General features: G+C 40.7%; 1 protein-coding gene across 1 annotated transcript in view; it reads right to left on the reverse strand.

Annotated features, from left to right (window-relative positions):
• Positions 1 to 7,092: 7,092 nt before the first annotated feature.
• INA (internexin neuronal intermediate filament protein alpha) overlaps positions 7,093 to 12,218 on the reverse strand; it is a gene marked incomplete at its 5' end in the record, with an annotated part of 9,298 nt that continues 4,172 nt past the window's right edge. The window contains 2 exons of the mRNA XM_006756657.2: positions 7,093 to 9,034; positions 9,814 to 9,938. Coding sequence (XP_006756720.1) covers positions 8,719 to 9,034; positions 9,814 to 9,938 — 441 coding nt within the window. The remainder of the gene's footprint in view (positions 9,035 to 9,813; positions 9,939 to 12,218) is intronic.

Raw genomic sequence — 12,218 nt, forward strand, 5'->3', positions numbered from 1 at the left:
ACTGTGTCCAGGGTTTTTACTGGGAGTCTGTCACATGGGCATGCAGTGCCCATGTGATTGATTCAGCCATTGAGACCCAGCACTTGCCCAGTGGTCAAACTGATACAGCATGTCCTGGGGCCCCAGGTATAAGAAAACAGGCATTTATCATAAATCATATTGTTAGCATAAACTTTTTGTGTGGCCCAAGGTCTTAGGCATATAAAAGACAGGATATTCCAAGGGCTCAGAACTTATAAATTACATTAACATGGAAAAATACTTATTTTTAAGTAAAATATTAAATGTAATTCTTTGATAAACATTTCTGCAATGAACAAGTCAAAAGAATTTATCACTTGTTAGACATTGTGTGGACAAGAAAATTAAAGCAGAGTTCCTTCAAGGAACTCAGGCTTGGGTTATTACACATCTCAGAATCCTTTTCTTTAAATAATAGATTTTTATTGATTTCAGAGAGCTTCAAAGGGAGAGAGAGAGAGAAACAGTAACGATGAGAATCATTGATCGGCTGCCTCCTACACACCCCACACTGGGGATCAAGTCTGCAACCCGGGCATGTGTTCTGACCAGGAATCAAACTATGACCTTCTGGGTCATAGATCGACGTTCAACCACTGAGCCATGCCATCCAGGCACATCTCTCAAAATCTTTTTTTAAAATATATTTTATTGATTTCTACAGAGAGGAAGGGAGAGGGATAGAGAGTTAGAAACATCGATGAGAGAGAAACCGATCAGCTGCCTCCTGCACACTCCCCACTGGGCATGTGACCGAAACCAAGGTACATGCCCCTGACTGGAATCGACCCTGGGACCCTTGAGTCCGCAGGCCGACACTCTATCCGCTGAGCCAAACCAGTTAGGGCTATCTCAGAATCTTAATAAAAGGCAGATACTGCTAAATACTCTTAAGAGTCACAAAAAATTCTACCCTTTTTCCCTCTCTCCATCCTGGATTTGACCTCTAAGAATCTCAACTAAGTTGTAGCTGGTTGGTTGTATCTGGCCTGTTGTTACTACCAGGCAGTGAACTAAGTAAGAATGCTGATTGATTAGTTTACGGATCTGTACCCAGATCCGTATGATCTTGGGCAGTATCAACAGAAATACACTTTCAGATCAATGGACTTAATAATTCTAATCCCTAATGCCTTATATGTCCAATACTGGGGAGCTTACTTCAAAGGTACTGAGATAGGAGAGCAATGGGATAGAGAACAGTCAAGGAGAGACCTTGAAACTCCAAATTGCTTTTGGTTAACTTGGAGAAATGCAACTTAGGGGTGAGGTAACTGTCTTTAAATAACCAGAGGATCAAAGACTTAGATGAAGGAAAAACAAACAAATGCCCTGTCTGGTCTTGTGTTAGCCTTGCTCCTGCACCAGCAGCATACATTTCGTTTTGTTGAGATACCATCAAGTTTTTTCAAAAGGAATGTTTACTAGGAACATAAGTAGAAACAAAACTAAATTCTCAAATCTGCACAACTAAGAGTATATGAAGGGCAGATTCCAGAGGCTAACTTCAATGGCTAAAAGAGATTTGACCGGCACAGTTTGCAGGACTCAGATTTTGTGTAAGCCCTTTCTGAGGTGATACTAAGCAAAGTTGCCCAGAGGACAGTTTGTGGCAGTTGTATTTTGGCAAAATGCATGCGTGGCAGGTTTTTCAGTTCCTCCCTGAAATGCAATCCCAATCTTTTCTCTCTAGTATAGGCCCAAGTCATTCCCTCTGATCTTGGGCTTCATTGAGCTTCCCCTTCGTTTCCACGTATTGCCTTTCCCTCTTGATTGAGTCAGACACATTCTTACCTAGTCTCTGACTATTCCTCCTCTTGATCCCAAGCTCACAGGCCTTGCACACAGGATGACTCTCCTACAGTGACTTTGTCTTTGAATTCTTAGAAGTAACACCTCTGACCCATGTATTTGTCCCATTCAGCTTGTCCAGAACATATACTCTGTGATTCAATCCTAGATGAATATTCTTGTAGGATCACCAGGTCATAAGCACTTATCAAATGTGTGACTAATTGTTTTAATTGGGTTTCCCCCCACCCCCTTGAAAGTTCAAAGAGTTGCAACCTTCATGGTATATTTTCTCTTCTAGGAAAGCCCTGGTAACAGAGAAGTTTCAAGCAGATAATGATTCTGAATGTTCACCTTTGTTTTCTTCAGTAGACCATGACCAAAGAGTAGGTTCTCATTTTTTTTTTTTTTTTGGTTAATCCTTACATGAGAATATTTTTCCATTGATTTTTTAGAGAGAGTGGAAGGGAGAGGGAGAGACAGAGAGAGAAACATTGATGTGAGAGAGACATTGATTGGTTGCTTCCCACATGGCTCTGAGACCAGGGCCAGGGATGGAGCCTGCGTGTATGTGCCTTTGACCGGAATTAAACCCAGGACCCTTCAGTCCACAGTCCAATGCTCTCTCCACTGAGCCAAACTGCCTAGGGTGAGTAGGTTCTCATTTTTACCCTTTTTCAATGTTGTTATGTACATAGGTTTGATTATTGGCATTTCTTCAAAACTGTACTGATCTAAATTTTATTCTAGAGATTAATAGTCCACTCACAAATGAAATGCCATATTGATCTCCTGAAAGCTTTCCAAGTACCTACTTACATAAATGGATATTATGGTTTGATCTTGACTGCATTTTTATTTTGTTCTGATGGTGTCTGTGTTTTTTTGTTTTTTTGTTTATTGTTTTTTTTTTTTTTTTATTTCAGAGAGGAAGGGAGAGGGAGAGAGAGACAGAAACATCAATGATGAGAGAGAATCATTGATTGGCTGCCTCCTGCATGCCCCCTACTAGGGATCGAGCCCGCAACCTGGGCATGTGACCAGAATCGAACCTGGGACCTTTCAGTCCGCAAGTCAACGCTCTATCCACTGAGACAAACCAGCTAGGGCACCATAATTCTAATGTTGACTTTGTTGCTTCTACTTTGCAGACTGGATTAGTGCGAAGGCAGACAGTTTTAATTGCCAGAAAGGAGTTCCTTCTGTTGAGCTCAAGTCTGGCTTACGGAAAAGATAAAATATTGTCTAGCACTAAAGGACATCAGGAATTCTATATGTCATGTGTGAATCCTTATGCCAGGAAATAATGAGAGATAGAAGTTACACCTCTCATACTCATACTTATGGTATAACAGGTAACCTTAGTGAATTAAATTTTTTTAATAAGCACTTCCTAAGGAAGAATGCTTTTTATGCCCTGTACAATAATCAGCAATTGACTAGAATCTGGTACTGATTGTATTCCCAAACTCCAGAGCTTATATTAATGATTTTGGTTACGCTTTGCTGAGCACTCTATAACCTCTAACAGCACGTGATAGAGCTAAAAATGAAATGTCTCAGACTTACAAAGAATAGAGACCACTTGCCTCAGCAGGGGAGAGGAGTAGCCATGTGGTGACCTACAGTAATTAATCAGTGAGGAAGCGAGCCTAGAGACTCCTCTGAGATCAGTCTTCATTTTTCTTTGTACCCTGGGCTTTCTCTATTTTGTTTCATAGAGAATTGCTGAAGCACTGTAAAAACATACATCTTATAAAGTCCGCAGTGTGACTCACTCTGCTTTATTACAATCCTGGTGTGTGTGTGTGTGTGTGTGTGTGTGTGTGTGTGTGTGAAGGGATTGTAAGAATCTATAAATTTTAGCTAGTCCCTACCCCCACCTAGTAAGCTTGTGGATATCAGCATAAAACATGAGGGCAATCTAATCATCTTCTAGGAGATCGATAAAAGAGAAGCCCTTTGATCTACCTAGTAACTATTCTTTTCACCCTTTAAGGGGGACATGGTAATGTAGTAAACACAGGTCTTTGTTTGACTGGATTCAGGAGCCCTCTCCCATTTACAAATGGCAAATCCATGTGAGATATCTGAAAATAGTAAAAGGCATAATGATATTACTCTAACCCGGCAATTTTCAACTGATGTTCCTCAAGAATTTTTAAAACATGCAATACCTGACTATTTAGTCAGGGGCAGTGACCTCTTTTTCTTTAGATTGTCAAATAAAATGACAACAGCCAATATAACAATAACAATAGCTGTCCGGTGTGTAAATAAATCAAAATTATAGCTATTCTTTTTGTCAGAGTGGCAAAAATAGATTTTTTTGTGTGCTGCAGAATTTTAATAATTAGTTTATGTGTGCCATGAGGTGAAAAAGATTGAAAATCACTGATCTAAGGTATACATTAGATTTGAGCATGTAGCAAAGCTAGTAATGTGTATTCTACAAAGAAAAATACAATTTCACATATGAGCTCTTTTTTTTATCCTCACTGAGAACATGCTTAGAGAGAGGGAAAAATATATATAGAAACATTGATGTGAGAAACATTGATTGGTTGCCTTCCATAGAACTTGGAATCGAACCAGCAACCTTTCAGTGCACAGGGCAATGCTCAACCAACGGAGCCACTCTGGCCAGTCTGAGCTCTATTTTAAGACCCTTCAAAGCGCCCCCCCCTAACCCGCCCCCCACCCAGTAATTTCTATTTTAGATTTCTGTGCTTTCAGGCACACCGATTTATTTTTCTAAGAAAAAAAAATGCATTCTTATGATTTAGATGTTTTTCAGGACCTTAGAGATTTCTGACAATATAATAATAAAAATAATATTGGTTGGAAGTCAGTGATGAATGCTCATAACCAGTAGCATTTCTAGTTTGTTTGTTTTTTTTCATTTATGCGCAAGGAGATTTTGGACTTTTTCTCCAGACTCTGTTTTGAAATCAATATGCTTATTAGATCTCACTTCTGTTGTCCTAATGGAATTCTTTCAAACTAGAATGGACCCAGCGTGGCTGTGCATATTGGTCTCAGCTGGAGCAGAAGGTATAGTAGGTTTTATAATTATATTTTTCTCATAGATCCATAAATTCTCTATCAATGGATTTTTTTAATTGAGCTAAAACTTACATAGCATAATATCAATAATTTAAAAGTGAACAATTCAGGGGCATTTAGAACATTCACAATGTTGTGCAGTTACCACCTCTATCTTGTTCCAAACATTGACATCACTGCAAAATAAAACCCCATACCCCTCCAGTAGTAACTCCCCATTTCCCCTTCTCTCGGCCCTGGCCACTGCCTATCTGCTTTCGGTTCCAAGGGATTCTTAAATGGGGTACATTTTAAATACCGCTTCATGCTTGCTTTTTGAACCATGGTTCTAGGCTCCCTGTTTGTGTTCACAGGTAAGTTCTAACTAGAAGCTTATCCCCAGGACTACATGTGACTTGTATTATCTCTGGACCTAAAATTTGGGATCTAGTTTCCAGACAGTTGCTCAAATTTTGCCCCCTCTTTAGCCAGTACAGTAAAACGAATTCCAAGTATCCTGGATTTATTGCCTCTTGAGGAATTGTCCATTCTAGGCCCCTTGATAATGAGCTACAGAATTTCTTGCCAAATCATTTAAAAAAAATTTTTTTAATAGCATCCAATTCTCTCTTAGCAGGAGCAGAGATGACTCATAGTTGGATGGGCCCAGAGCCCAGTTTTGAGCTGCCACCACCTCACTGCAATGCAGGAAGGCAGTGGGCTCACGAAGTCTGCAAAGTGTATCAGTTTGCCTATAGGACTTAGTGTTGCCAAGGGTTTTGGAAGCTAAGAAACCTTAAGAGAAACCTGGAACGGAAGGGTGATAAAGAAGATAAAAATATTGCTTGCTTTCCTTCCCTTCTCCTCCCCACCTCATGTTTCCCTATTACTGTAATTATTCTGACTTAATAATTGATCAACTCCATAAGATGCTTTTAATGTCTTTCTTTTATAAATGAGCTCATGACACTTAGTGGCAACTCACTGAAAATGGGAGATGCAAATTAGAGCCATAGAGTATATAAATGTAATAAAAGGACTCTGGCTTGGCATAGAGGATTCATTAACTAAAATATTCTTAGAAGCAGCAGCCAATGTCTATATTGCAGAGCCATGTATTGATGAGACTGTTGTTCCTTAACAGGCCCTAAAAGATGTTTTAATTACTATAGAACTCATTGTTAGTAAAGACTAACAGATCTCTGTTCGCCAGGGGTACCAGTGATGCATCTTTGAGTGGCATACAAGTACCTTAGCCAGATGGACTGAGAATGATAGTGTCGTTCAGGATTCAGCAAGCTTCAACTACCAGCGTCAGCTGTGAGTTGCATCCACATATCCCCTCATTTGCAGTCTCTATCCTAGAACCTGGCATGGCATTCGGACATCTCAATTTGGCATCCACGGACTCTGGACACCAGAAGTAGATAGTCCTAGAGGAGTCACAAGGCCCTTGATCTGTACAAAGTTTTGTGTGTGCGTTTTTCTGGGAAAAGAGTTCATAACTTTTTCCAAGAGGTCTACAATTCCGAAGAGGTTAAAAATCATTTATAGCAGAGGAAAACTGTATTCCTGTCACCCATGTTCTACCTAAATATCCCAGTTCTTCAGAAGTATAACCCCCTTTTCTTTATTTTTTAAAATATATTTTATTGATTTTTCACAGAGAGGAAGGGAGAGAGATAGTTAGAAACATCGATGAGAGAGAAACATCAATCAGCTGTCTCTTGCACATCTCCCACTGGGGATGTGCCCGCAACCCAGGTACATGCCCTTGACCGGAATCGAACCTGGGACCTTTCAGTCCGCAGGCCGACGCTCTATCCACTGAGCCAAACCGGTTTCGGCATAAGTATAACCCCCTTTTCAAAGATTCTTATTGTTTTGAAGGACTTTTTATCATATGTTCTGCCAGTTTATGCTCAAAAAAGTTCACCAAGCTAAGCTAATTAAACCATTATCCAGGCACAGAATGCAGTGTCTTTCGTCATTGGATTGGATTTCCCCACTCCCTGCCATTAACTGTTCACTCAGTGCATCATGTGTGTCAGACCAGACAGTCTGAAGCAAATGCAGACGAGAGCCCCAAGGCTTTGGCAGGGAAATAAACTCACTGTGGAAGCACGGAATGGAGAGCAGACCATTTCTGAATTATCTCGGGGGAGCAGTTGTCTCACTGACCCAAACAATGCTTTTCTCAGTTGAAGCAGCAGAAACCACAGAACACAAGTTATGTTGGTGGAACTCATGAGACACTTAATTCTTATTTTATTAATGTTTTACAGTAAGTGTGGGGAATAAAGACAGGGATGGAGTAAGGGAAAGGAAGAAAAGTATCTTTCAAGTTTCTTGAACTATGGAAGCATGTGCTAGGGTAAGAAAGTTCAGTAAAAGCATCACATCCTTATCTTAGTGCAGACGTGTGAGAGAGACACGGCAACTCTTTAGCTCTGGTGAAGTGACTGCTGGCAGAGAACAAATCCTGCATCGAACTCGGCACACGTGGAATGCAGCTGCTACACAGTTGGGCAGATGAAAATTGAGGCTCCAAAATCTACTTTCTAGCATGTGAGTAGGAGCCTGTGCGCCCCTCCTCTGGTCTGGGTGTCTCTTCCTCTCCAGCAGGGGAGAGACCACCAACGATGCAGCAGTGGGAAAACTGCTGGGCAAGACTCTCTTAGAAAAGAGATTTATTTATTTGCTGGTGGTGTTGATTGACCAGAAGTGACTTCTTTTGCTTTGGGGCAGTAACATTGTGTCCTGCTGATAACATAATCTACACTTAGCACTTTTAAAAAGGCAGAGGAGAGTGAAAACAAAGCCTTTTAGGACCTAGACTAGTAGGAAGGGGAATATATGGATTCTAAGGCTAAGGGCATGAAACAACTAACTCTATATCACCACAAACAAACTGACACAGATAAATGAGACCTTCACTTTTTCCATTCATACAAATACTCACCTCTTCTAGCTTATGTTACTAAATCTAAGGTCAGCTTAATCACAGCTTATGGTAATTATTACTGTGTTTCTAACATTAAGGTGAAAAGCTACATTCTTAATCAAGTAGGGTGTTTCCCCCCCCCCCTCCTAATTAAATGGGTTTGTTAAGCTGAAAAGCCTAAAATCTACAAAGTTTTCATTATTTTATTTGTTGGAGGCAACCCTTAACACTTATCACTGCCATTTTTATTTTAACCTACAGAATTGGAAGGATAGGAAATGGGCAGGGTGAAGTCATTACATGAATCACAGAAATGGTCAACATGCATCATATTTTACCCATTCCGCAAAGAGAGCTAAAGGGGATACATACGTTCTTTTGAGAAAAACCTAAATGGAATTGAGGTGGGTGGGAGGAAAAGTGTCCATCAAACAAACACCTATCATTTGTGAAAACGGTTCTATTAGGGTGGTGGGGTGTGGACCATTCGTTTATCTTTGGCAGTGATCTTATATTTTAGGTATGTAGAGTGAGACGATATAGCTGGGCAATGGCTAGTTATAATGAGTGAGATAGGTTTTAATTTTAAATCACAGCAAAAGATGATGATCACAGATTTAGCACCTGAGTTTGTACTTCCTCTGTACCTGAATCATCTATCACTGTAAAGCCTGTGCTTTAGGTGAGAAAGCTGTGTTCTTAGATAACTCCTCTGTGATGGCTGTAGGGCCGCGGTTTGCTCCAATCTACGAGATGGTTTCCTTATGAGAGAATGTAGGTATTCAATGCCAACTATGAGACTGAAGCCTTGAAGACATTTTATAGTGATGACAGGTGTTTTGGTTCAGGAATAGGCTGTTAACAAGTCAAATGCATATTATCCCCTCTTAAGCATGAACTCTTTTTAAGCAACAGAATTATATTTTTTGGCTTGAAATGGTGCTTTCTTCTATATTTGATTTCTCGGTTTTCTTAGTAGATACTACGGTCTCCTCCAATATTTCTTCAAAACTTTCCCCTATCTGGGAGGTTTTCTTAGAGGTGACCTTAGAAGCCTCCTCCTCCTCACCCTCTTCCTCCTTCTTAAGAGACAGCCCAGTGGATGAGATTTTGGAGGTAGTAGAACTGAGGATTCTAGGCGGGAGCAGATAACCTGGATTGGGAAGTGGATTGAGCCCTAAAATGCTTGACCCACTGGTGCTAAAACGTGTCTCTTCGCCTTCCAGCAATTTCCTGTAAATCAAACACAGAGAAAAAAAATCTCAGGAGGCTAACTTGCAACTTTAAAAAACGAACAACACTTAACCCTGCAGGTCATACTTATATTGGAAAAATTCTAAAAGAAAAAGGAAAGAAAAATTCTATAAGATTTGTGGTTTATTCATGAGATTGAGACCAATAGATATTGAACTCCAAGTCTCAAAGACTTGAGGTTATCTATCACATGCATGCACGCACACACACACATCTTCCGCACCCGCTGTGTTTACAGCACTGCCAAAAAGGGTAACCTAGCCTATTCACTAACATATTAACAAAGGGAAAACTTACAGTTCCCCTTGGCCTCATCACACCTATTTTTGGCACTTAGAGTCTACAAAGCTCTCTAGAGAAAAGTAATTTTGTTAATTAATACCATAAGTGCAATAGGAATAAGGAGGTGAGAAGTCCACAGAGGAGGAAAGAACTGCCTAATTCAGTCTGAACTTGAGATCTGTACTTTTTCAATGTGCAGGAGTACAAACGGAGTGGAACCAGGAACATCAAAGACCAGTAAATGAACCTGTTTCAGATCCCAGATTTTTCTCAGGCCAGCCTAATTGGCATCACAAAAGAGTGGCCCCAAAACCTTGTTTTTCATAACTAATAGTTTTTATCGTCCTTTCTTTAAAATCAGTGCTATCTTTCCTCATCCTCTCTCACCCATAAGAAACAGGAAAGACTAGAACCACTTATTTGGGTAATGCTGCCCCAGGTGACTGCATTTGCTCGGAGCATGCCCTTTGATGTACCTGTAAGCTGCTATCTCAATGTCAAGAGCCATTTTGACATTGAGCAAGTCCTGGTATTCCCGAAGGTGGCGTGCCATCTCACTCTTGGTGTTCCTCAGATCATTCTCCAGTTGCCCAATGCTGTCCTGAAAAGTGACATAGCCGACATATTTAGGTCAAAACCAGCAGAAATTCACTGAGATTCCCACAAGTCAAAGACTCTCAACCGTGACTACACATTAAAATATCCAGAACTTGCCCTGACCGGTTTGGCTCAGTGGATAGAGCGTCGGCCTGCGGACTCAAGGGTTCCAGGTTCGATTCCGGTCAAGGGCATGTACCTTGGTTGTGGGCACATCCCCAGTAGGAGTTGTGCAGGAGGCAGTTGATCGATGTTTCTAACCCTCTATCCCTCTCCCTTCCTCTCTGTAAAAAATCAATAAAATATATTTTTAAAAAATAAAAAATAAAACATCCAGAACTCTCTCCTCCCCATGCCCAGCCTAGATTGTGATTCATTTGTTCAGGGTTGTCACCTCCATTTTTTTTTACCATGCATCCAAATCTCCCCATGGTTCTCAACTGAACACTAAGGATACACACACACACACACACACACACATATATATAGATATAAATATATAAATATAAAATACTTACCTGGGGGTATGTTTATTTATTTATTTTTTTAGAGAGAGAAAGGGAGAGGGAGAGGGAGGGAAGGAGGGAGAGAGAGAGAGAAATTGATGTAAGAGAGAAACATTAATTGGTTGCCTCCTGTATGCCCCCTAACCAGGGATTGAATCTACAACCTTTTTTGGTCTAGGGGAGGATGCTCCAACCAACTTTACCAATGGCCAGGTAGGAGATATTTTCTTTTTTTAAATCTGCTTACCATCCCTCCCTTGCTTGTTGTACTTGCTGCTAACTAACTCACTAACTCATTTGTTGGATGTCCTTTCCATAACCCAAAGCCTCAGGTTAGGAGCTTACTAGTAGATTCAGAAAATTCCACTGTGGAAAGCACAGAGAGGACAGCGGGTCTTTTCTGCCTCCATTCATTTTGCTGGTTTCCTGGAGGTCTGCTACTCAATCACTTCACTGAAAGCACTTCATGCAACAAATATGGAGGAAGCAGAAATACTCCATGGAATTTTTTTTTTATCCACACGGCAGGCTGAAATGATAATTTTTTTAAAAAGAAACTTCTCTATGTCATAGTTTTGCTCCAAATTCTTCCAGGTGCAAACCCAGGCATAGAAGAAAAATAGCTTTACATCTGTGATTCTGGAGCAGCCAGAAGGACCTTTTGAAAACAATAGGTCCTATTTACTTGCTCAAAATCCTCCAACGCCTGTGGAATAAAGTCCCAACTTCTCAACACGGCCTATACACTCCCCCTTACTCAGTGTGTTTCAGCTACCCTGGCCTTCTCTTTTGCTCCCTAGACTTAGCAAGGTGCCGTCCCAGGCCCTTAGGCTATTTCCTCTGTTTGGAGTACTCTGGAGTGGGTCTTTACTTGGCCCACTCCATGTCATCCAAGACTCAGTACAAATGTCCTCCACTCAGTCTTTCTGGCTTTCAACTTAAGTACTCTCTCCACACTTACCTCACACATTATCTTACCTCCAGCCAGGGCAGCTGTTAACCCATGAAAGAACACTGTGCAAAAGAGAAAAAGGTACCTCCAGTGGGAGGACAAATTTTTAAAAAGCACACTGGCTGGTATTGTTCAGTGGTTAGAGTGTTGACCTGTGCAGGATCTATCCCTGGCCCTAGCTGGGACATATGTGGGGGGCAACTCTGGGTTACGATAATGATCAGTTATTTTTTTATAATTCTGTGGTGTCTTTTATCTTTCAGGTCAACTGAGGTATACCAGACTGCTTATTCTATCCTAAATGACCCCAAAGAGCAGTGTTTGAATTAGTGTTTTCTTTGTTGGTTACTCATTGGTTTTCTTCGTTCTGAAAGAACTAGTCTGCTGCTACTTCTCCTTGAAATGCCTGACTCCTGTAGTCCCTTCTCCTTCTCTATCATGCGGCAGGCTCGAAATCCAAACAAAATGCTCTAGAATCATGTCAAGTAAGAATGAATAGACTGAGGGCATCAGAGGGGTCAACTTCCTAATATATGATTTAGAAATAGATATTTTTTGACTCATTAGCAGGTCCTTTTTTTTAAAAAAAAAAAGGTTTTGTTTCACAGCTGTGTTTTCTGAAAAAGAGGTTATTGGGGAGTTGAGTTCTAGATAGATGAGAATTCCTTGGACTTCTTTTTGTTGCACATTCCACATGTTTATTTCATGGATCAGAGTAGATAAAAAGCACCACTTTGCACCTTTCAGAGGGAACTGTGCTGCCTGCTGATCATTGCTAGTCAAGGTCTCCTCTCTTTGTGTGCGCTCTTTGTTTCCCTTCACCAGG

The sequence above is a fragment of the Myotis davidii genome, unplaced genomic scaffold, assembly GCF_000327345.1.
Source record: "Myotis davidii unplaced genomic scaffold, ASM32734v1 scaffold332, whole genome shotgun sequence".
NCBI classification, from domain to species: Eukaryota; Metazoa; Chordata; class Mammalia; order Chiroptera; family Vespertilionidae; genus Myotis; species Myotis davidii.